Genomic DNA, 26899 nt, shown 5'->3' with positions numbered 1-26899 from the left:
TTGAATTATTATTATTACTTTGAGTATTACTATATTGTGATTGAAAAAGTTTGAAAATATGTCCTTAATTGAGGGTGCGCCTTATAATCCGGTGCGCCTTATATATGGAAAAGGTTTGAAAATATGTCATTGGTTGAGGGTGCGCCTTATAATCCGGTGCGCCTTATAGTGCGGAAAATACGATATATATATATATATACGATATATATATATATACACGATATATATATATATATACGATATATATATATATATATATATATATATATATATATAGATAGATAGATAGATAGATAGATAGATAGATAGATAGATAGATAGATAGATAGATAGATAGATAGATAGATAGATAGATAGATAGATAGATAGATATGTACATATACATATACACACACACGTGTGTTTAGGTAGAAAGTTGTGTGCTAACTGTTTGTCTTTTTCATTGCACACCTCCTCATAGGAAGTGTAGTCGTTTGTCTTGAATTGCCAGAAATGACAGATGACAGTATTTATCTTAGAGTAAGGGGACATATTTCAAGCAGTTGCGTATGGTTCTCCAGACAGAAACATTAGGTATGATGGACGGTCGGAGAGGCCAGAGGGTGGAGGAATATAAAGCACACTTTCCCATGGGGAAGTAGCCAATTCACTTGTTTGTCACTTGACTTCAAACCTCTGGGTGTCAACAAACAATATTGTTTTGACCCCACAGATTGAACTTTGAGTATCCGACACACAACAGCATCGGCAGCTGGGGTAAAAGGTCAACTTAACCCTCCCATTCAGGAGCTTTATAAGGCAAATACCGTACATACTAACTAACCTGTTTTACTGCCATTGATAACAATGTCCCCGGCCCAGATATTTTTGCGACATTTCTGATGGAGACTTCCATAACATTCCAAATATTCAGTCCTTCTTTTTCTTTCTTCGTTGACAATCCCAACTCATGTTAGAAATATAGGATCGTTTCATGGCGGACTTTGTCAAACATTCACTCTCACCGAAGCATGAGATTCATTAGCTGAAGGCCCTCCCCTTTCAGGAATCGGTCCCGATTGGCTGCCAACATTAGACAGGAACACAGCGCATCAAAAAGATTCTCCATCATCTCCTGCTCCTCAGCTGTGGATGGGTTGTGACGTTTGAACACCTGAAAGGAAATTTATAAGTATAGAGAAGAAATATTAACAGAAAATATTAGCCGCGTTAAATGTGTATTATTTGCACAATTCATTCATTTTCCAACTGATCACACAATAGCAACTAAAAAAAAAACTACAAGGAAGGAGTGAGTTGGTCATCTCTTTTTACTATGCATGAAGTTGTAGGCTAAAGTAAGGAAACGAGCTTTACTCTAGGTGAGACTGCACATTCTAATTACAGGGCACAAAGCTATGAATATGGACTACTGTGTTAAAAAATCAATAAAAACAGAATACCAAATTTTCGGCACAATAAGGCTATTTAGGGTACACTGCATAATAAGGCACATAGAAGCTACAGTAGCGGTGGTGGTTGTGTTATGCATCCACTAGATGGAGCTGCACTGAAGGGAATGTCAACAAAACAATCAGATGTCAAACATTTCAATCAGAAATTCAGAATAAAGATGATTTGTGGAATGTACTAGCTAAAAAATGCAGAAAAAATACTTATTAAAGATAGTTTAAATCAGTGTCAAGACAAATCAAGAGTTTAAAAGAATATAATTATGATTTAATTATTTTTTAATCTAATTAAAACCAAAAACCTTAAAATATATTGTTTTATTGATCTAAAAACAGTTTTTAGATTTATTTTATAAAATAATTGTTTTCGTTTACAAAAGCCCACGGATTTTGCGCATTGTCCATATACACCATAAACTGCTTTTAAATTGGAGCATATAGAGAATAGCGAAATTTCAAACAGGGTGTTAGAAAATTTGAAATTGTATAAAAAAAAATTTTTTTAAATTATAACTAAAATGCAGAGGTAAAAATTGAAGAATTTACATGGCGATCAAGTTATTTTATTTTTTTCTTGCCCAAAAATTAATCCTTGTGGGTTAATGCGCTGTATAAGGAGCATCAGATTAAAAGGCATGCTGTCAGCGTTTGATACATTTGAAGGCTTTAAGGCTCGCCTTATAGTGGGGAAGATACGGTAGAATCATTTTAATACCCAAAACGCTAACAAGAATAACAGGCAAGTATTTGGGTTATGATTGCAAATGAATAATATCAAAAAGTTTTACAGATAGTTGCTGCAGTAACACATCAATGCCATCCAGTTCCCCCAAGAGCTCTCTTGTGCCTGTGGAACAGAGAGAATGAAAAGAACGAGGGAAAGAAAGAAAGAAAGAAAATACATTATTACAGTTTTTAAATGATGCCCCTTAATTGCCAGTGACAAGTCTTTCTCCTTCTTCCCACTTAAATTAATAGAGGAGCATGAGGACGGTTATGGTGAAAGACGTCTTGTACTATAAATGAGAAACTTTCACTGGCCTGATACCTAAGACTGCAAGTTAGACAAGGTAATAAAACGGAAAACACAGCGGACAATGAGAACGAGTAAATTATTGAAGAAATTGAATGAGATGGGGAGATTAAAAGAAGAGCGCTGAAGCAAATACAATCAAGGAGTGATGGGACAGACTGATAAAAAGTGAAAACATGAGGGAGGAATTTTGAAAAGGGCATCTATAGTGAGACTTCGTCGGGAGAGGTAATTAAAAAAAAAAAAAGATGAGAAGCGGTGGAACATCATTTGTAAAGCGCATACGATTCACTATGACGCACTTACTGTCATTGTTTTGCAGCAAGATGGCCAAAATTTCACTGCAGTATAGCTTATTGGCATCAAAAGGGATCTTCGCCTAACAGGAAACAGTGGGAACAATTCAATTAGCTCTTATCGTAAACAGCTTATGATTTCATACATTTTGCCAATTCTAATCAAGGAAACCTGCTCTGCTTCTCAATTACATTGAATTTCTGAATGCACCCTAATTATAAAATGGAAAAAAAGTGCTTGCATCACTTGCGCAATTGTTAAAAAGTACGACATAAAGGTGGTAAAAGAAAATAGGCCAGTGTTGCAAGTAAATATAGCTTTTCTTTTTATTTGGGATTCAACGCTAAGTTATTTATTTATAATGACTTAACTACTTGGTTTTGTTTTGTTGTCAGGACAATAGTTTTATTTCATCATCCTAGTCATCAAAGGTATGTTTCTTTGAACAAGAGTAAAATGCCATTTTGTTTAAATCATTCAAATTGAAATTAATTCATTTGAGTTACCAGTCAAAAAAGAAGAAGAAAAAAGAAAAAAAAAACATTGCTGGAGTAGGGCTCACCTCAGTGATTTTTTTTTTCTTCCATAAGTTTAAATAGCTTTTGTTCCCTCCACAAAAGTGGGTGTTGTTTTACAAATTATTGTCCTCTAAAGAGCTGAAAATCTTAAGCTTTTTTTTTTTTTTTGATACAGTTAACTCTACACCAGGACGCCAACGACCCCGGTAAAGATAAATGGCTGAAGAAAAAGGATGGATGGAGAATTCTATTTAAGGTAAGCAATTTTTAAAAAAAATGTAAGTAAATCAAACAAAAGCCCTTTGCAGATGTATCAGTACAAAAGTGGTAGCTCAGAGGGCAAAATTGTTCCCGTTCTCATGATTGTTGTTAATTAGGTATTTCTTTAAACAAAAAATGTTTGAAGGAGCGATGAAGCTCTTTGAACAATTTTGTGATTAAGGGCTGTATAAATCCATTTGACTTGACTTGCCAAAAGCAATCGCAAATTGATAAGAAACTATCATATGTTAAGAAACAGAGGTCAGAAAAAAATGATTTTGCAATCCATTTTAAAGCAAAAATATTTCTAAATCCTTTCTCACCTTAATTCTCTTGAGAAGCCATTGCATGAGTCCCTGCTGAGCTGCTTCTGTGCACAGGCCAGGCCTAAATTCAGCCATATTCTCTATAATGGCTAAGGGACAAAAATAGCGTAGGGAACATTTAAAATCCACCATTCAAAACCTTTTTGTCACAAACACACAAATCATTCACTGCTCAATGTCAAATATCTGCATGCATGTCAAATGCTGGATACATTTTGGTGCTGATAGCTACAGTTCCTCTAAAGCATTTTCAGCCAGGACTTCTTTACAGCTACCTCGCAAAAAATGTCACAGATGAGCTGCACGCAGTTCGATATGCAGCTGTTTTTTTTTCAGCCTGTCTCGCGGTATCATGCTCAAAATGTGAGCATGAATTGTGTCAAAGAAACGAATCCAGCCTATACGTATCTCACATCTGTCACAGGCTGTCAAAAGTGATAGTCTCTCCTCTGTAGCAGCCAATGGCAACAAGTGTCTGGCAGTTTTAGGATGATACATTTCCCACTTTGAGTGTCTCAAATTCACCACAGTGGCCCACAGACACAGATTTGGGGGGAAACTAATGAAGGGATACGACGTTGTGTGGTGATATTGAAAGGTGTGTCTGGCTTCCGTCCCTGTTCCCTCTTAGACTCTGATTAGAAAGAAGCTGCTGCCACATGATATCTTCATCAGAGTGTACTGCCGCAGAAGGGGACGGAGGGAGAGCGATAATGTGGAATTGTGATGAGGGAAGGGAATACGGACGAAGCAAACGAATCGAGGCAGGAGTAGAACTGAAGGGAGGGAGCCGAGATGAAGGCTGGGAAGCTAAGGGAGCGTGGGGCACGGGCGGAATATGCTAAATGGAGAAACAGGAGCAAAATAAACAATCGAGAAGATTAGGAATACATGAGAAGAGACGCGACGGAGGGGGAAATACAAACGGGGACGCAACCGAGGAGAAGGGGCTGCAGGTGGCTGAGCCGGGGAAAGCGCATAGAGATGGAGGCCTTTATCGGGGATTCAAACGGAGCAGACAGACAGTCTCCTGGAGGACAGCGGGCTCAGAGCAGAGAGCAGACAAAAGGCTTATTGAAGCTAGGAGAGCTCCCTCCATAACACACGCGTGCGAGCACAGCCACACACTTGAATAGACTATACACGGGCGCTGCTCCCCCGACACGCATCCGGGGCCAAGCACGCACGCACAGACACACACGCCGACAGACACACACACACACACCTCAACGGCTCTCCTGCGACTCGGCCTCAATCTGGCGGCAAAGAAAAGAATCATCTCCGTGGAATCATTCGGAGCAAAAAGAGCTGAGAGGCAGAAAAGTTTTGATTCGTGTCAGGCTAAATGCAGACAGGGACTTGGCGAAGAACGGGGTGGCCCTAATCCACAAAAGGAAAGCTTTCGACAAGAAGTCCTGGCCAATGCCTTATGAGTTGTAAGCATGTGAGAGATATGGGAAAAAAAAAACTTTTGGGTCCTTACCCAGTGTGTTGAAGACACCATCAGCTTCCTCTTTAACTTGCTCATCCAGACGCTCCATATTTTGCACCAGTAATGCCACCACCTGGCCCTCCAACTACACATACAAAATGGGAGGGTTTTTTGGTGAATGTTGGAGCCCGTCAGTGATATTCAGTACCGTTTTCACTTTGTTCAAATGGATAGCTTTGCTTTTCTATGTATTTTTCATCCTCAAAAATGTCACAGGGCTCCACAATTCTCTGAAATGGTGGCATCAAGAAAGTATTCAAGATTTTTTTTGTTGCTGACAAAACTTCCACCATTCTGACCATTCTACATGTAATCATTTTAATTGCTTTGATTTGAACTAAAAAAACAACAACATAGATTTAAAAATTTGATTCATTAAAAAAATGAACTGTGGAAAATATAGTATACAAATTTTAATCATTGTAAACTTAACATTCATAGCTTGTGCAAACTTGCTTAAATGTCACATCTCATTCAATCCCAAAGACGTATTTTTATGTATATTTCATGTGTCCAGGCATCCAATTATGTGCTTGGGTAAAGGAGGGTCGGAAAAATCCTGCCATTAATGAAGTATTTAAAAACTTTTAATATCATGTCTTGTAAACCACCGATCCAGCATTCCACCATTTTTGATTTTCAAAACGATAAAATAATCAAATGAATTTGATTTATTGCCCAGTTCTATTGTCCACTCCTAAAAAAGTAGTCTAGGGCCCAGTTCGATATTTACTTGAACATGATGAATCAACAGTAACATTACCCCTCATGCAGTATTTTGACCATTTTTGGATCTTTTGTTTTCACATATTCTGGCAGTATTTTAGCCAAGGGACGGCACACTCCTGCAAAGGATCATAGTGATCATACCATGCTGAACTCTGACATGTTTTCACCATGTGGGTGAAAATTCACAAGATGAATTCTTCACTTACTTTTCTTTCATTGCTTTTCCTTTGTTGTAAAATGTCTTTGATGTAAAGATTCAAAACAAATGATCAAAATACCAGGGGTATATGAAACACTGCATTACGATGCAGCGCTAACCAATCGAAGGAAAGTTGCAGATTTTTACGTACATATCTGTCATAAGATAATTGAGAACAAAACGTGCAAGTGTTATCAGTCAAGATGGAGGCTGCTAATCAAACAAAGCTCACGGGCTGGCTGGATAAAAGTACTATAACACAAAAAGGAGACAGACAGTCCAAACTGATTTATGAGTCTCCAGGGACGGTCAGGGATCTTTTTGATTCATCTTATCAAGGGTACCACCTGGCCTTCTAGCACCAAGGACAGAGGACTTGGAGGCATTACTGCAAGTGGAGAGACAAATGGGTCCAACCCAACCTTGCTGTCCTGAAACAGTTTTGCCTGAAGGATGCTGTAAAGACGAGCTGGGTTTATATCGCTCCATTGCCCGGTAAATGGACTGCATTTTTATGTCATAGGTATTCCCTTCGGAGGGTTAAGAAGCAACCTAATAAAGCATTATTGTCTGAAACAATATCACATTAAGCCAACAAGCCAATTCATAATAACAAACAGCGGTTTAGGAGGCCTGTCATCTCCGCTGTTTTTGGACGATGGAGTCTCATTAGCCTAATCGGACCAGAGAAGAAAGAGGTTTGTAGTAGCTCTAAATCTTAAGGCCGTGCTCCTCAGTCAGAAATCTGTTGAGTACCGTTTCAGGTCACCTTGGACATCGAGGCTCGAAATATTTAATTTTTGCAGAGCAGCCTTGTGAATCATCGACTTAATTTGAGGAACAATTTTCGAAATTTGTGCAACTTTTTTTTTTTTTTAATCAGGATTATCCCAGGGTCCTGAAACAATGTTTTTATTGCACAATAATGATATTATTCATAATTGTCACAATTGTTACAATTATTCATGTTAAATGCATCCAAGGTCTTCAAAATACTTCAAAATAAAAGACCGAAAAGGCTGTTGCATTGATGTCCACGTGAAATTTGGTGGGTAGCATGTTACGTTGTTTTTTGCGGCACTTGATATGACTACTCCTCCTACTCTTCCCGCTTATCTCCGACCATGGCCCGAAACATTGTGATTGTTCCATACCGATCGTGGATTAAGATTAGCGAAAACTGGCACTCCTGAATACAAATGAACTGCCATTCAAAAACCGTTTGGGACTACTGCCGCATGCTTGAATCTCGATTTAGCGAGTCCAAAGTGTAAACAGCAAACAAGTGATGTGAAATCGCTTATTTTAAGCCTTGGAGATTATTTCTTTTTTTTTAACACCCAAATTCCATGCAGCAAGGCCTGTGTGCTGCCATTTGTCAATAGGAGACAGTGACAGCATTCCTCTCAGTGATTATCCACTTTTTATTATAAGGTTTTCGGTTTCTTCCTATTCCGCGATTATGTTTCATTGCTCACCGGGATGACGATTGTCTGTTGCTCAACCAGCAGTCTATCATGCAAATACTACAACAACTGACATAAACCGTTTCAAAACATTACCATACCAGATACTGACTCATGGAGTATACAAATTGTGTCAAGAAGGACATTCTGTCATAGATTACCAACTCCCCGGTGAGGTGTTTCAGTGAAAGCCCAAGCAACTTAAGTCGGACCGGGGAGATGGCAGAACAAGGTCTCACAGCCAGCCTGGGAACACCTCAATGTCCACATAGGAACACTGAAAGCAGCGGTCCAAGACAGGTAAATGGGGGAATTCCCGCTTGAAACGCTGCCCGTCCATTCGGAGCTGGCTAATGAAGATAAATTGGAAAGTTCCCACTTTTCTATCCCGGTAACCAGTACAAGAAAGCCAATCCGCAATTCCATGCGTATCTAACAAAGCTGGGTGATCTTAAGTTTTTTGTTTGTTTTTTTAACTGTGGTGTTATTTTCAGCTTCAGCGCAACCCTTTCCTTGAGACACAACACCAATTTGCATATCTTTTAGAATTGCTCGGAAAAATGTGACAGCTGAAATCGTTTGGCTGCTAAGACACTCGAGCATGTTATTATCCAATCAGAACATTGGTTTCTTTGGTTCGGAGCCAAATGGCTGCCAAGCAGCAAAGGACACATCAGGCCTTCTCCTTAATTCAATTACTACGCGACGCAATCTCCGCAGAAGTTGCGCGTGAACGCTGAAAACTGAATGAAAAATTTATGATAGTAAATGGAAAGATGTACAATGCTTTGGAATTTAGCATAGAATGACATATGGATACATATTATGTTGTATGAATCATATGGAATGATATTTACTAATTTGGAATCATGAGGGGAGTATAGAACAATAAGGAATTATGACAAATTATTTTTTTATATTTTAGTCAAGCAATTGTACTCGGAATGCAATGAAATGTTTAAAGTTGTAACGTTTTGAATCTGTCAATTTGTGAAAAACAGAGGGGGGAGATTATTTGTAAAAATCTGACTTCAACGGTTGTTTTCCTCTTTATCAGACAGTGTTGAACGTATCACATGAATAGAATGGGGATTTTGGGGGTACAAAGTGTAAATTATCTGTAAAAATGAGAATTTTCGGAATGAGGAAATAAAATCTGGAAGGTGTGAATTGTTGGACTGTGTTGAATCTGACTTGAGAAATGTAAAAATAGTTGAAAATTCTCATGAGAAAAACTGAGCTGAGGTGAAAAATGTGCAAATTGTTGGTGAAAATATCGATGGCGAGACTCTTGAAAGCATCGTGATGATGATGATGATGTGCTCTCAGTTCTTCATACCAGAGGCTATATATGTAAAGCGAACTCACTCACCAGAGCATCAATAAGGACCTCAGCACCCTCCTCGCTCTCGTTGAGTGTATCAATGTCCGTCAGCTCTTGGAGGAGGTCCACTACCGCTATGGCAACATGTAGATCGAGCTAAGGGAAACACAGCTCGAAGCTTTGTGCACAGTTGTTCCCATGTGACATTGATTTTGCGGGTGCTGTGATAGAAGCATATTATCATATTATTCTTATGACCAAATTATCATTGCTTGGACAATGATAATTGTTTGTTTGTCAAGGATCCATTTTGATTGGGTTGACAGCGATTGAGTTAGCATGTTCAATCCTCACGCTCATTGGATTTCTCAATTGCCTATGTTAGGTTTATTGACGGTTTATTAAATGTTCTAGGTTGCTTGAACCTAACAGCCAGTCCAGTAAAAAGAGATCCATGACGTCTATAGCTGTCAATGACAGTGAATGAGTTACTCCAAGTGAGTAAAATGACATCATTCCCAGGCTGTACTCGGGCTACGATATTCAATGAACAAATCGTATGATAGCCAGGTCCAATTATTTTCACTCTTAGAGCATTTTAGGTCAGTAAAAGCATCGATGCCGATTACCGAGGGCATCGCATTTCCCGGTGTTCCTCTGTCGAATCATTTCTCATGGGATGGGCCGGCATTGAGCAATGAGTAACGAAATAATTGGATCGCAGAAAGGATATCGGTGTTTTCGTGACTGAGGAGACCCATCAGCGAGTGAACAGAGTTGAGCTCCACGAGCAGGTGATAGAGATCCGGGATGGTAGCGATCACGTGCATTTCCTGTATGATGTCGTTCAGATCCAATTCGGACTCCATGAACCTGGGCAAATGCGCAAATCGAGAGGTTAGAAAGGGAGGCTTTTGTGCTCGCGTCGACGACAATTGGAGTTGGCTGCCAGGAGGTCGATGGCGCTCTTACTTTTCAGGATTGTCGGGAAACTTAATCCTGAGTTCCTGATTTTTGTAGGATCGTTTCTCAAAGGTCAGGATCATTTTTTTCACTGAGCTCTCATCCACCGGCTCCGCCTTTTTGATACAGGAGGGAAATAGCAGGAGGGGAAAGATGAAAGGGAAACAAGAAGGAGCCTTTTGTCAAGGCGACACATGGCTGCCTGCGGCACAAAGACGTTCTAATTATGTGAGAGGAGTCAGAGTTTCTCCACTATCTGGGGGATTTCACAGGAGAAAGAGAAAGCGCCTAGCTTCCTGATGGCTTAAAAGCATTTGGCGTGGTGGGCGCATAATGACAGGTTAAGACAAGTGCATACAGCTGTATAACATTTCTTTCACTCACAATTACCATTCAAATACATCCGGACTTTCACATTTGATTGGTTGTACAATGGTTGTACAATTCGGGAGAAAAAAATCCCAACGATTATGGAAAATTCTGCCTCTTAAGTAATCAAAAAAATCTTAGTCAAAATAATCACCATATACAACATTGAAAATGTTCACTCTGGTAAGTCACATTTTAACTTCTTAACTGTCAGATGCGATATATGTGTTCAGCTAAGACGTGTTAAACTCAGAACTAGACGTTTTACTGTAGAGTATAGGAAAATATTTAGTTCCAACATAGCTAGGTTGACACTGCAGACCGAAGTGACCCCCCCCAAATGCGACCCAGGTCACTGAAATCCGATACGAATCAAATCTTTTGACATGCAACTTCACTCTGAAAAGCCAGGTGACATTCATCTCACTCGCACATAACAAACAAGTGAGAAACGTCACAAAACTGCGCTCAAAAAGGTGAGGGCAGATTGGAATAAACAAAACATCAATAGAGTGTATTTTGTCTCTATGTCTCTCTCGCTCAAAGTAAGCCAAAGCGACATAGCTGGCACTGCACAAAGTGCTATGACAAAAAAAAACTCACCCTTCCCCTACTTAATTTAACTGATTACAATTTTCTGGCTCCGCAACGACCGCCATTTTAACATGGCCAGGTATTTCATGTTAAACACGCCCGCTGTCTGTGATGTCACAATATCCTCAGTGTGCGTGCAGTACATTTTTGGGCTGTTTAGAGTTCAAAAACAGGTCAAATTTATTTGGTAAAATAAAAGACCTCTCACACACAAAATCCGATTTCACAGAAAAAAAAATGGAATTGAGCATTAAACCCTGCAGTGTGAAGCCAGACGCTCACTGTTAACATTCATACAACCCATGTAAGTGTTAAAAGAAGGGAAATGCTGTGTAAACAATTCAACTCTTTGATGTTATGCTGCATCACGCTTGACAACTTTTTGAGTCTTCCCTGCATACAAAATTCAACATTGACTACCTTGGCCAAATTCCAAAACGAATACAAAGGAAAGCAATATTTACTATTTGAAAATCCACAAAACCGTCCGCCACATTTGCAGGGGGAAAGAAAATTCTTCTGTCTTCGCAAATTATGTTTCAGAGATTGTATTGATGAGCACTTATGACTCTCTATCATAAGGGGTTACTATTGATGGGACCAGTTGTGGCCAAGTGAGGGTATGCAGTTGAAAAATGTGTAATGCTAAGCATGATATGAATTTTCGGCGATACCGCTCAGCGCTATACTCAGTTATCGTATTTCATGCCTTATCATGCGGTGTAAAGAGTTGTTGGTGCGTTTGTGTTTTTTGAATCCTTGAAAGCAAAACTTTTAATTTAACTTGAAAGAACGAAAACAAAATTTAAATAGGATCAAAGTAAAGCAACAATGTACTAAAATAATACCAAGAAAAAAACTATTTGGGCTGACAAATGCATCCATTACTCCAGAAATGGCCTGCAAAAAAATATGCATAGGTAATACTTGATGCTCGCTAAACTGCGGCCGTTGATATCAGCTCGCTCGATTTCGCAGTATAGTGGAAATCTGGAGGGATATTTTCCATGCATATTCACATGGTAGTATTCCAAAATACACAACCTCACAGGCATTTAACTTACATTATTGTACTGTGTATAAATAAAAAATCCACCTACCTCAGGATCATCTTCATCCTGGTCCATCAGTTTCTCCAAGATCTTTTTACGATCCACTGTCGAGTCACCGCTGTCCTTCGTGTCAGCTCCTCCATCAAAACCTGCTCCTGTCCCATCCCTGTGTTTGCTACTCGACAGCTTCTGAAGCTTTGCACTTCTCCGATCCTCATCCCCTGCATCATCATCTCTGGAACGTGTTGCTCCTCTATCAGGCTGCGAGGTGAAAGATGCAAGACGCGGTATTTATTAAAACACACACATTGGAACGGGATCTGGTCCGTGTACTACTAGACAAAAACTACGGCGATCTCTTAAGAACTGCACGATGTCAAAGTTATGCTAACATGTTCACTTAAATTGAATACAAAATTGCCTGGCACAAGACTAGCACCTGTAGTTACAGCTAGCACGTCCGCTCCCTGGTAAACAATGACATAAAATTATGACTTAGTGCGCTTCACAAAACCATTTTTAAACATGTTACGAAAAGTAATAATCTAAGGATGCGTAAACGTAAAACACGCGACTACGAGATACAACTAGCAGTGGAACACATCCCATTGAATTGACTTTCTCTCAGAAGTGTTAGCAACATAAATAACGGCGAGTATGCGGGGAGCTAATCCATACCTGGTAGTTTAAGAGCTCTCCAACATCCATATCTCTTGATTTAATAACCTCAAGGAGAGACAATTGTAAATTTTCGGTGGAGAAATTATGTCTCTGTGTTTAGCCGACCGGCAGCTACTAGCTAAACAAACACACGTATGCCGTAAAACAGCTGAGATGTGTCGTTGAGTGGGGAGACTGTCGTAAAGCCCAACCCTGACGAAGCTGCACTGCCAATCCAACTAGTACGAATCGCTTGGTTATTTCAGAATATAAAATAATGTTGAAAAGCAAATATCATTGTTGCTCCTTTTAATAAATTATTATTATTTTTAATACCTTCATAATAAATATAACAATAATAATAATAATAATAATAATAATAATAATAATAATAATAATAAAATGCGTGGTATAAGATCGAATAATGGACTATTTTATTATAAGTATACTTCTAGTACATTGGTTTTGCTTATTTATTCTGCCAAAATGTTTTTATTAATGTATTTATTTTGCTTGTTTTGAATGGATGTGGAAGGATTTTCTTTTCCGAGACAAAAATACGGATTTCTTTGAACTACAAACGCCCTTTAAGGCAAGTAGGCCTGGGTCTCAATTAAAACATACACAGACAGGGATGGTAAGCAAGTTATAACAGCTGATACGAGTCTAAATTTGGACTTTTAGGCCTAATAACAATTCACAAGATTGACAAAATTTAGAGGCTCAAATTTACCTGCATGTTTTTAATTCTGGGAGGAAACAAGAGTGCCGGGAGAAAACCCACCCTCTCTAAAATTTTAAAAGTTCCGTGTCCATCTTTTTTGCACAACTTGTTGTTCAGTAAAATTCACATTTTTGGCTATGATGGATTTTTTTCCTGTTAATATTCCAGTGTGATGAACAGGAAGCTATTTACTCACCATGCATTGAAAATGGAATGATGCAGCCAAAGAAGATGAATAAAAAGTCAAATTGATGCTTCACAAACAAACAAAAATACTACCTTTATCACTGCTGTCAAATTTGATTTTGGGAAGTCAGACTGGGGAACAGTGAGGCCACATCTTGTCTGTGAAATTTCCTGCTTTTCCAGCACCCTCAAATGCAGCATTAAATCTGATAAGATCTAGCTAGATCTCCCACTAAGAACTTTTTATATTTTAGAAAGTTGAAGAAATACAGTCGTTGAAATAAGTGACTTTATACTTACGGAACATAATAGTCAATTAACACAATGTGACAGTCAAGTTAAGTGTTTATTTAGCATGTGGACAGATGCTAAATTTAGCATGTGGACAGAAAAACTATAATTTTCTGATTTGAAGACATCACCATGCTGTAATTTTATGTCCCCTTGCAGCAACGTGTGAACAATAACTAATTTGCGGGGTTTTAATTAAATAGATGGTGCGAATAAAACTCTGAATAGAATTAGCACCGTTGCATTGCTATGTTCCCGATTAGAATAAGAAGAAAGAAAAAATATCTTTACAGTCATTTTGCATCTGCGGTTTGACTGAGCGACGTCTTGTGTAGACAAAACACATAAAGCTTAAATGCGAGTTGCTATGGAGAAAGAGGGGAACTGGATGCACGCGCACGGAATGGCGAGCAAGGCGGACAGTGTGAGGCAGAGATAGTGGAGGGGGGGGGCAAATTAATTTGATCTTCATTATGAAGATGATAGCTTTGCAAATGAAACAGACACTGACAAAACTGTTGTAGGTGGATTAACAGCAAATTAATTCAATTACTCTCCTAATGCAGAATGGAAGTTCACTCTAAGCCCTGTGCAGTATTTTGTCCAATCCCTTGATCTTTACATCGAAAGCAATCCACATCGAAGGAAAAGAGTTGATTGAAAACACCGGGGAGCTGAAATTTCACCCAGATGATAACGTGTCAAAACTCAACATTGCACAACCACTTGGTTATCACTCTAACAGGAATGTACCATCTCTTGGCTAAAATACTGCATAACAATGTGGAGGAAAATGACCCAAAAATGGTCAAAACGCTGCACAAGGGTTTTAAAGAACATTGCATCCTCTCAAACCAAACCGCCCTATTCAAAATTATGTGACGTGAGCAGGGCCTTCAAAGTTAAAATGCTAACTTGGGAGATTCATGTACTTTTTTTTTAAAAGCCTTTAAAAAAAACTCAATTCTATTTACTTCCCGTGAGAGGTGAATTCTGCTAACTTTGCGACAAAATTAGAGTAACTGGCAAGCACAACGGCAGTCAAAAACATCTACGCATATTTACTTTAAAAAGTTGCTCGGTAGTTCATTGGGAAATTGCTTTTATGAGATGACAAAAATAAATAAATAACGAGTCCAATTTGGTAGTTTTGTCCAACAATTGTATGGGAAAAGAGTCATACTAAAGCAGGTGTGTCCATTGTGTCGTTCGCGGTTATCCACCTTGCTATTTGTAGTCGATCGCGTGACATTTCGCTAAATGAAAAAAAAAAAAAAAAAAAACTCAGTCGAATATAATAACGTCAATCCAGAAAAAAAGAACACAGCGTTGTTTACATTAGACGCTGCTCACGGTAGGAGGTAGAGATGATCAAGTAGCAGATTGTTATCACAAACTTCCTTTCGGGAGGAACTTCAAAATAAAAGCATTCCAAGGCCATTCATTTTATACATTACTTGATATCCCACATTTTATTTCAACTTCTGCTAAAGCTAAGCTGCTAAGCTAACCCATTTCAAGCCACAAAGTGACCGTAAAGACAATTCTATTTATGAGAAATGATCATTTTTCATGAAGTACTGAAATATTACAATGTGTAGATGGAATAATAACAAAAGACAAACAAAAGGTTAGTAAAGTATGTTCAAATAAACATAGAACAAAGATTTTTTTTGTAATTACATCGTTGTGACCGGTCATAAAACACTCCTTTTCATCAACTATTTCCCTTTTTTTTTTTTTAAGTTCTTGATTATTTGAAAGAGTTACCAATGGCATACGATTTGGATGTTTTCACGTCCAGGAAAAATTTGAGCTTAAATGGGTTTAAAAAAAAAAACAGAAGCGATGACTGGCAAAAATGCTTTGTAGATTTGACGTTCATTCCGAGATTTTGCGTTACAAGCTCCATAGGAAACAATTGTTGAAATTTGCAATTAATTTGCAATTCATTCGCTTACAAGAAAACCCTAAAAACGACATATATGTACATATATCCATATTTTACACACGGCTGCATTACAAGACGCTGCCAAAAAGTTAGCTACATGAGCGATTTTTGTTTGCGCGGTTCCTACGAGTGTTGTTGACAAGAGACGTGGTTTAAGGTCAAAGACAACTTGATGAAGCCTTTACCCCAAGGTGAAAAGAGAGTCGCACTCCGTCTGTGTAGGCCTGTCATTCTGTCCCTTCCGCCTTGAGCCACCGTGTCCAGCCGCGGGCGCTTGGCCTCTCTCTGGATCCGTCGGCCGCGGAGTCAAATGTTGACACAATAAGGCGGCGGCTGAATACTAAACAGGCCACGAAGCATCTTTATCACGTTACTAACTCAGAGTCTTCAATGCGGTGGAGAGAAAAGCCATGTAAGCACAGCGACAACAGGGACAGAGCCGAGACCCGAACCCAGAAATTTGTTGCTGCGCTAACAGACTCGACATATTTTCAAAAAAATAAGAGCTGGGACACAACAAGTTTGCTGAGAATCAAATCAACCACTCAGATTGTTCAGCAGCATCAGTTCGATTCGTTCACATTTAGGTTAAATTTATCAACAATCGCGAAAAAGGTAAAAATGGTATGGTCTTTCTTTGTAGTCTGTGACGTGACGATTACATTTTAAGACATAACCATTAAGTGGTCTCTACCGCCCACTACTGTTTTGACGTGAAACACAAGTCGACAAAGAATTTTCGGACATAGTTTGACTGCCGCTCAACAGAATGTTGCAAAAATGGCAGGAAAATCCGTCATAAATCCTTTTAAAATGCATCTCAAAAATTGTCATTATGATGGTTTTATCCTGTCCAAAATTTGGACGATGATTATTTTAGTACACAAAATCCCGTTTGTCCAGCTGGAATTACATAGAGACGTCAGAATCGTTTCGTTTTGAAATGTTGCATGTTTTAATCATTTGCCGGAAATTTCAGCTCCCTAGAGTTTTTTTCCCCATTGATTCTTTTAAGTTGTCATATTTTTTTTTTCCATATTTTGTAACATAATGCCACATAGGGTTATAGGCCAAGCAGAAAATTGCATATATGCTTGCATAAGAACCGTCTGAAACAGTGCTCGTCGCAGGTGTGAAATTCCAGTCCTTGAGGGCCGGTATCCTTCATATTTTCGAACCTTCTCTCTCCAAACTCCAAATTTTTCCTTTGAGAATTCATTAGTCCTTCGTGAATAATAATAATAAGATTCTCAATAAGGAATCAGAAGGATTGGCGCACCCCGGAAAAAGCAGGAGAGGGGACAGTCTGGAAGTTGATGTAATAATATCCGCGTCATTGTGAGCGGCCCGGCATCAAGCAACTCAACCCTACCGACGCTTCGTCCACCCGCTCAGAGCAGAGCGACGGAGCGCCGAGGTGAGGCGGACGGACAACGGCTGAAGAGGTAACGCCCTTGCCAGCCTCTGACTTTGTACTCCGTTGAAGCTGAGGAAATGATGGATATCAGATCTAATTTTAAACAGCCCACTTTAACACCGGCGCGGCGTCTGGAAGCGCAGCTGGGCCGAGCGGATAAGGCCGACAGCTACTCACCACCTAGTAGGGGGGGGGGGGAGAACCCATCTGTCTTGAGCCATGTATGGTAAATACTGTATTATTAAACCGCAAATGTGGTCAATCTCCAACGAGAGATCACACAAAATGTTCCCATTGATGCCATGGGTCTGAGCTGTGCGCCATCCGGTTTGTGTCTAATTATTCATTCCGTGAATGAATGGCTTATTCCAGAATTGGAGATTTTAGGTCAGATGTTAAATCATCCACATACAAAATACTAAAACATGCAGTTTCTGAGTAAACTTTCTTGTCCTGAGACCAAGTGAGAGAAAAAAGAACAAAATGCTTCAAAGTACAGTATTTTCCTCACTATAAGGCGCACCGGATCATAAGGCGCACCCTCAATTAATGACATTTTGGAAAACTTTTTCCATATATAAGGCGCACCGGATTATAAGGCGCACCCTCAATAAATGACATATTTTCAAACTTTTTCAATCACAATTTAGTAATACTCAAAGTAATAACAATAATAACTCTAAACTCTAAAATAATAACTCTAAACTCTCAATAGCATAATAACTCAATATGAGCAACCTTGTTCAACTGTAAACACATAAAAGAAACAGGTAAAGCTTACTTTATCAGTTCAGTCCCCATCTACCAATCCCATTCCATATATAAGGCGCACCTGATTATGAGGCGCACCATCAGCTTTTAAAAAATATTAAGGCTTTTAGGAGCGCCTTATAGTGCGGAAAATACGGTAGTTTTAACATTTTTTTCCACACTACAAGGCACACCACATAATGTGCGCCTTGAAAGAATGGCCCATTTTCAAACCGTTTACACAAATGGGGCGAAATGCGTCGCGGCCCGCGTCGTAAGACGAGAAAAAACACAAGGCAGGGACGTCGTAAACCGGGGGTCCATTGTACTTGGGATTTAATGTCTGGAGTCTTAAAAAAAAATCGTAGGAGCGAATGAGTGTGTTGTTAAGCGGCGTTTCCTAACTCAGTCTGATGATGATGCATTGCTCGCCGGGTAAGATCATTAAATCAGTGCGCAGAAGGCGAGCTAGCATATCCACTTTACAAGGCTGTTGGCATGGTAACCAATATCCGCAACATTCCGTCTCTCACAATTTCTTTTTTGCCGCTTGCAATTTTTTCTTACTTTGCATGCAAAACAGTTGTGAAGAGCAATGCCAGCCTCACAATGATAAATGAATGAAAAAAATATGATATTTGAATGAAAGTACATTTTACACAAAATGATCATCGCATTTTTTGTTGGTTTTGTGTCATCTTCTTTGCACAGCGCTGCACAAATAAAACATTTTTAAATAATGAATCCATTGCTAATGTCAATAACTGAAAGAATAACAACCATTATTACATTAAAGAATACCCAGAACAAAAAAATGCCAAAGCATGGAAAATTGCCACAAAAAGATAAGATTCAAGCTCCAAACTATTGTTGGGAAATGTTGGGATTTTTTTTGTTTTTGTGTTTTACTCTTCTAGATGGTTCTTTTAGTTTCAAAGTAAAGCCTGACTGACTGTATTTTCCACACTGTAAGGTGCATTGGATTAAAAGGCGCACCTTCAATGAATGGCTTATTTTAAAACTGTTTTCATATATAGGGCGCACCGCATTATAAGGGGCATAGAATAGAAGCTACACTAGTGACTGGGATCACGTTATGCATCCAATAATTGGGATGAATGTATGATAAGAGTGCTGATTTTAATTCTTTTTTTATTTCTGGAGCACTGAAAGTGAATTTAAAAAAAAACACACTTTATAACAATGCCACCTAGAGGTGGCAAAACAAATCGCAAAAAAACAAATCAACTGTGGTAAATGTAGCTTCATTTATTTTATTTTATTTTTTTAATCACGACCCCAAGTCTCTAAAGTGAGGTATTCGCGCAACACATGATTGTTTTCTCCTAATAAAAAGATCAAATCAAACTTGACCAGCTCTTCTTCAGGCACTTGTCAATGTCAACCTAATAGTCATTTTGGCGCCAAGCTATTATGTTCTCACCTTCCTTAATGGAACATTTCCGATGTTGGACGGTGGAAGGGAAGGTGTAGCCTGTACAGGGATAAGGGCAGACTGCAGAGTGGTCAATAGCAGACTTTCAATATCACTGCATCGTATCGTCTCCTCAGCTCAAAGCCCTGTCTAAATACAAGTAATCATTTATCCTCTGTGCAGCCACTGAAGTGACACACACACGCTCATAGACACATAAACCCACACACAAGCTTTTTTTCTATATCAATGGGGACGTCCCATTGATATTTTTGGAATATGTTTTAGGAATATGACCAGAGAGAAACCACACGGGCACGGGGAGAAAATGCAAACTCCACACAGGAAGGCTGGAGCAAGGTGGATTTGAACCCAGGTCCCTGAACTGTGATCTACCACGATCATACTTTCAAATCTAAAGAGACAACAAGGAGCACCTGGACAAGACACAATTGGAACAGGGGCCTGATTGGCTAACACAATGGAAGCAGATTACTGAAAAAATGCATTATATCAATTTGGATGTCCCCATTGAAATAATGCATTTTGGGATGTCTCCATTGATATAATGCAATTTTTCAGTAATCTGCTTCCCTTGTGTTGACCAAGTCCCCCCCTGTTCCAATTGTGTCTTGTCCAGGTGCTCCATGTTGTCTTTTTAGGTTTGAGAGTATTTAGTATGATCAATAGTGCAATGGTTAGCATCACAATTCAGGGACCTGAGTTCAAATCCACCTTGCTCCAGCCTTCCTACGTGGAGTTTCCATTTTCTCCCCGTGGCCGTGTGGTTTCTCTCTGGTCTCTAAAACAAGCATGGCAGGTGTTTAGTTTGACACGTTTATGCAATCCTCAACCTTGTTTTTTCATCTTTATATACTAAATTTAGTATTTGCGTCCACACCCCTCACGACTCTCCCCACCCAACATTCTTAAAGCAAGTCTTGACCCTCAAAAAAAGGTCTGCGCAAGCGAATGTCCGCACTTCTCCCAAAATGTCCTCACGTCATTAGAAAACTCAAAACGGTTCTCACAAGTATACACGGGGAGGAACACACACGCGCGCACACATTAGTCACCGCTCACTCCGGCAGCTGACACAATCACACATTGAGCGAAGAAATGATTTTCCCCTCCGGTGCTTTTCAGTTGACATTTTGGGTGCGGGTGTGTTTCTTTGCTGCCAAACGATTGTGAATTTTGAAAGTATTCGACATTGACAAAAGTTGTGGAACACCTTACCATTCTGTAAATGCCATTCATTCTCAATTTTGCAAGGATAACACACTTTTGGTGAGACTTATCTACCTTATCTTATCTTACCTATCGCATTTGAGACTGCGTGGGTGCTGGGAATCTGCGAGGTTATCATTTGATGTTTGTTGATCTTCACTGCTAGTCCCAGTTTTATGCTGGTACTGATATTTTAGCGCTAGCATCAATTGATATCCTTCAAACTAATGACGCTAGCCAGGGGTGTATTGGGCGTGGTACGCGGGGGTACGCAGTTCACCCACTTCTCCCGACGCTACGTTCAATTTTGATTTCGGTTTTAGCCCTGCACTAAAATGACAGAGAAAAAGCAGAAACACATTGATTTTTATTTGTATTTTTATTTGTATTTCATTGTTCATAACGCGAGGTACGTTAATAACATTGGCCTGTGATTATTTGAGTCGTAAGACATTAAATTTAACGTTAGTTTCAAGTGGTGTTGTAGCCTATGATTGATGTTCTATATCACAGGTGTGGAACTCCAGTCCTGGAGGGCCGGTATCCTACATGTTTTCAAACCTTTTCCCTCAAAAACACCTGATTCAAATGATTGGGATCATTTCGAAGCTCCCGCAGAGCTTGCTAATGAGCTAATTATTTGAATCAGGTGTGTTGGGGAAAGAAAACCGGAAAACATGCAGGATGCCGGCCCTCCAGGACTGGAGTTCGACACCTATGTCTATATGTATGTATATAGAACACAGGTGTCAAACTCAAGGCCCGGGGGCCAGAACCGGTCAGCCACATCATTTTACGCGGCCCGCGAAACGCCCATTCCAATTCAAGTTTTCGGTCAAAACATCACATTTGTAAGTCAATTTGAAATTGTTTGGGGGAAAAAACAAGGGCTTTTTCCCCTCACCCTCGCTCTGATTTCAAAACTAGTTGGAAGTGTGACAAATACACCCAAAATGTATTTTCTCACAGTCATCCCGGCCCTCTGACAGAAACTGTAACTGTAACGTGGCCCTCGATAAGAATGAGTTTGACACCCCTGATATAGAACATCCCAGAATCGCGTACACGCACTTAAAAAATCCACACGACACCACTGAGGCTAGCTAACATGTAATAAGCGCTGTTTGCATTGGAAATATTGGACTTTGTACCTCATGTAAAGGATTAACTTTGCTAAACGGAGATTCTAGCACCCGCTGACGGTCCTGAAAGGATTTTTGAACAACACATATATATATATATATATATATATATATATATATATATATATATATATATATATATATATATATATATATGGGAGATCTCGGCTCACTGTTACCACCACGAGTCGCAGCAGCAGTGACAAACTTTCACCTCTTCCACACCCAGTTATACATTTTTAGGGGATGCGGTCTCACTGAGGAATGTGGGTGTGTGTGTGTATAAGTGCGTGCGAGTAAAAGACCCTTTGTTGGCGGACCATCCTTTGTTGACAGGCGACGAAGTCAGGGAGCCATCAATCCTGATTGAGCTCTTGTTCTGATAGCAGCAACCGGCCTTTTTGTTCACAGTCGGATGCTGATTCTCTATTAGAGGAAGTCTTCGGTTTCTTTTGAAGGAGACAACCAGTATCGACATCTCCGGGATTCCTGCTTGTGCGCTGACCTCACGTCGTGTCCGTTTCATGAGCAAGCTATTTTACTGATACATGGCATTCATAAAAACACACATTTCCGTTCATCTATATGAGAAGCGTGCAGATGCAATTACGTGTCACCTTGTTAGTCTTCCGTTTGTCTTTGTTGAACTCCGGGCCCACATAACCTCCTCGCCGCCCAAAAATAACGACGTCGCCTCGGAATACGTCCTACGCTTTTCCCAATACAAGTCGGACCGCGATCGTCATGAGCACAAATGCAAAAGAAGATGCCTCGGAGTCTTCATCATTAGACTTCCCCCTCATCAGCGAACCACTTCAGGGAGCCATCATTTCAAAAGGGCAGTGGCCAAACAAGATGCTCTGTGTAGCTCGATTGCTGTTACCATGGCAACCTGTCCACTGCAGAAGGTGCACTGCTGTGTGTGTGTATATATGTGTATTTCTATTTGTATCTATGTGCGGATGTCAGCCTTTAGTTCAATAAGTCCCCAAAGACAAAATCTAACTTTTGATTTTTTTAAAGGGTACATAGATTGAATTCCGAGTACTGAATTTGTTTTTCTTTTTTTTTTCAAGTGTTTGGCCTGTTCTATACCTTTTAAGTACTAAATGAATCAATTACTCTCAGTCATTCAGTAGTAAAGTCATCAGTTGCTTTAGTATTTAATGACCTGATCAATGATAGGACTTTAGTACCTCAAGGAATTGATTACTCTATTAAGAAAAGTAATTCATGCTTTGATACTTAATTACTTAAAGTAATCACATACTTTAGTACTCTAGGACCTAAGTTACTGTATTTTCTGCACTATAAGGCGCACCCTCAATTAATGACATATTTTAAAACTTTTTCCATATATAAGGCGCATCGGATTATAAGGCGCACCCTCAAGTAATCACATATTTTCAAACTTTTTCCATGTGTAAGGTGCACCCTCAATTCATGACATATTTTCAAACTTTTTCAATCACAATATAGTAATATTCAAAGTAAAAACAATAATAACTCTAAAAATAACTCTAAACTCTCAATCGCATAATAACTCAACGTCAATATGAGCAACCTTGTTCAACTGTAAACACACAAAAGAAAGAGGTAAAGCTTACTTTTTCACTTCATTCCCCATCTACCAATCCCAATCTCAATATTGATCCATATATAAGGCGCACCTGATTATAAGGCGCACCATCAGTTTCTATAAAGAATTAACGCTTTCAGGTGCGCCTTATAGTGCGGAAAATACGGTAATCCCTTTTGCACTTAATAACCTAAAGCACAGGTGTGGAACTCCAGTCCTGGAGGGCCGGTATCCTACATGTTTTCAAACCTTTTCCCTCAAAAACACCTGATTCAAACGATTGGGATCATTTTAAAGCTCTTGCCGAGCTTGCTAATAAGCTAATCATTTGAATCAGGTGTGTTGGGGAAAGAAAACCGGAAAACATGCAGGATGCCGGCCCTCCAGGACTGGAGTTCCACACCTATGACCTAAAGCACAGTCTCCAAACTACGGCCTGGGGGGCCATTTGAGGCCCACCATCCACATCCATATTCTAAACATACATTTTGACGCAAATAATAAAATAATACATTATTTGTTCTGGCTCAACACGCTTGTGTATTTTGTGTATTTTCTTTTGAATGGTGTTTACAAAATAAATTGATATCACTGCAAAAGAAGGGCTAATCTTTTTTTTTATATTGAGCTGAATTTGCTGCCCAAACAGTGACGGCAGAGCTAATATTGTCTTTTTCTTGTGAAATTAGTCTTTGTGTTTTCTGCGGGATTGAGAATGTTATAAAGAAAAGATCTCATTGCAAGAAAAGAAATCCGCTGGGGATGAGAAGTTTTCACTGGACGGAAACGATGGATTATGAACCTTTTGTAGAAGAATTGGTTACATTGGTCCCCTCAAATCCGATCTGCTTATTTAGCGCGTCGCTATTCATCCTTAGTTCTTTTTCCATTGTTCTTTTTCAAAAGCCGTCAAGCATTTGGGAAGCTGGGATTCACAGTGGTGTTGTGAGGTTTGGCGCAAAATCTTTTTTTGTGGATGGGTTTTCTCATTGCCGATTGTAACAAAATGCACGCGGCGTGAAACGAATACCGGCTTTGTCCTGATGATGATAAAATTGGGAGTTGATCCGTTTTCTGCATTTTGATCAAATCTGTTTTAAAAAAATTGGAAAAAAATCCAAATGTGTCTTCGCCCTTTATTGGAGGTTCAAAATAGGCGTTATAATAATATATAATTAATAAGGGTTGTCTATTGTTGTTAAAAAGTGAAAAATGAGAAAATCTCAAAACCAAGCGTGAACTAAAAGCAGCATTGTTCGTATTTGACATTGGCACAGCGCTCAACGAGGGGCAGTTAAATGATTGCAATCTCAACCGGTAAGATTTTCAAATCACTATCTTTAAAGCCGCTTTAATGTTTGATGATGAGAATCGGCGGCTCAGTCGCTCCGCTGGTGATTATTCATTCACGGGCCCGTTTGTACCCTTGCCGAGAAGTGTCATTCCAGTCCGGTCGGATTCAAACGGCGACGTTCTAATTGACTGATTGGGTCACGCCCTCACCAGGCAAGATGGCTGATTGAATCATTAAACTTTGACACGGTCCCATCACAAAATGGCACGCTGCAATTTTAGACGCTCTTGAATAGCTTTGTGTGACTGTTGGATGGAAGGGTGCATGGATGCCTATGGATAATATCTGGATGGATGGATGGATGGATTATTGCTAATGACTGAATGGATGAATGGACGAATAGATGGATGTGGTTAATATCTGCATGGATGGATAGATGATGGATTAAAGCTAATGACTGAATAGATGGATGGACGGATGGATGATATGGTTAATATCTGGATGGATGGATGGATATGGTTAATATCTGGATGATGGATGGATGGATTATAGCTAATGACAATGGATGGATGGATGGATGGATAGATGGATGGGATGGATGGGTGGGTGGATGATAGCTAATGACTGAATGAATGGATGGATGGAAGGATTATAGCTAATGACTGAATAGATGGATGGACGGATATGGTTAATATCTGGATGGATGGATGGATATGGTTAATATCTGGATGATGGATGGATTATTATAGCTAATGACAATGGATGGATGGATGGATGGATGGATGGATGGATGGATGGATGGATGATAGCTAATGACTGAATGAATGGATGGATGGATAGATGGATGGATGATAGCTAATGACTGGATGGATGGATGGATGGATGATGGATGGATGATAGCTAACGACTGAATGGATGGATGGATGGATTATAGATAATGACTGAATGAACAGACGGATGGATATGGTTAATATCTGGATGGATGGATGGATGGATGGATGGATGGATATGGTTCATGTCTGGATGGATGGATATGGCTGATGGCTGATGAATGGATGAATAGATGGATGGCTATGGCTAATGACTGGATGGATGGATATGGCTAATAGCTGAATGCGTGATGGATGGTTGAAGGGATGTGGCTGATGGATGGCTATGGCTAATGACTGGATGGATGGATGGATGGATGGATGGATGGTTATGTCTGATGACTGATGGGTGGATGAAATTGCTAATATCCTTTTTCCATCTGGGAATGGAAAAAGGATCGTTAAAGGGAATGTCCGACGTGTAGTATAATGATGTAAGAACGGGTAGAAGCAGAAGGATGGGTGATGAGATGAAAAAGAAGGAAACGGGGTCGGTAGTGAGAGGCGTAAAGCACCATTGCTAAAACAGGTCAAAGGACGAAGGCCAAGTACTACATTTTAATCCAGACAAACGGCAGCTAGGACGTGTTTTCAGGCGAAGTCAACAAGGACAAAAAAAATACCGACAAGATAATTTGCTAACGACAGTGTGTCGGGAAGACGCGCGGGGGTGACGGCGTGATTGACATGAAAAAGCAAGAGGCCGGCGCGCGGAGGAAGGCAGCCGAAGACAAAGAAGTGTAATTAACATTTGCGGAATCAGGAGAGCCGGACTGCGCCCGAGCGCGTTGGCTTCCATTAATAATTTATGATGGGCTCGGCTTTTCAAAGCTTTTCTCAGTGGTCGCGCCGGCTGCTTTTCCCTGACGTTTAATTTGTCTGAAAATCAGCAAGCGTGCAGTCTGATTATCGCCCGCGTCTGCCCGACACCGCGGTGACATCACAAGCTGTCGGGCCTTGAAATCATCCATCCGTTCAAATCCGTAGACTTGAACAACACCATGCGCGCTTTCTTTGACTTTGTTACCTTCACCTCTTTCCAGGCTGGGGCCGCCACCCTTTTGGCCCCACCCTGAAGGGACCCCAGTTTGTTATAAAGCGTTCGTGGCATGTTGAACTTGGACTTGTTGTTCTGGGTGAAATTTCAGCTCCCCACTGTCTCCTTTCAACGCTTTTCGATTTAAAACTCGAATCGTGGGGAATAATACGATACGTGGGTCAAATATATGTAACTTGTAAATGTTTATTTAGTTTACAATAAACACGGCTGCGGAAAGTTGCATTGGCAATTTTATTT

General features: G+C 39.7%; 1 protein-coding gene and 1 long non-coding RNA gene across 2 annotated transcripts in view; one reads left to right on the top strand and one right to left on the bottom strand.

Annotated features, from left to right (window-relative positions):
- The window catches only part of LOC148428326 (uncharacterized), a 54056-nt gene extending 50507 nt beyond the window's left edge, over nt 1-3549 (top strand). Inside the window, exon 3 of the long non-coding RNA XR_015864727.1 lies at nt 3475-3549. This is a non-coding gene — a long non-coding RNA (uncharacterized LOC148428326). The remainder of the gene's footprint in view (nt 1-3474) is intronic.
- The window catches only part of ctnnbl1 (catenin, beta like 1), a 33812-nt gene extending 20914 nt beyond the window's left edge, over nt 1-12898 (bottom strand). Inside the window, exons 1-10 of the mRNA XM_088407424.1 lie at nt 12753-12898; nt 12123-12335; nt 10069-10175; nt 9830-9969; nt 9145-9242; nt 5370-5463; nt 3884-3975; nt 2791-2863; nt 2240-2298; nt 1005-1153 (exon numbers count right to left, since the gene is read on the bottom strand). Coding sequence (XP_088263550.1) covers nt 1005-1153; nt 2240-2298; nt 2791-2863; nt 3884-3975; nt 5370-5463; nt 9145-9242; nt 9830-9969; nt 10069-10175; nt 12123-12335; nt 12753-12782 — 1055 coding nt within the window. The 5' untranslated portion in view covers nt 12783-12898. The remainder of the gene's footprint in view (nt 1-1004; nt 1154-2239; nt 2299-2790; nt 2864-3883; nt 3976-5369; nt 5464-9144; nt 9243-9829; nt 9970-10068; nt 10176-12122; nt 12336-12752) is intronic.
- Between the last annotated feature and the right edge of the window lie 14001 nt (nt 12899-26899).

This window comes from Hippichthys cyanospilos, chromosome 2, assembly GCF_059441005.1.
Source record: "Hippichthys cyanospilos isolate Australia breed blue-spotted pipefish chromosome 2, RoL_Hcya_1.0, whole genome shotgun sequence".
Taxonomy (NCBI): domain Eukaryota; kingdom Metazoa; phylum Chordata; class Actinopteri; order Syngnathiformes; family Syngnathidae; genus Hippichthys; species Hippichthys cyanospilos.
Note: the sequence above shows the minus strand (reverse complement) of the source record. Positions and strands in the feature narration are given on the sequence as shown.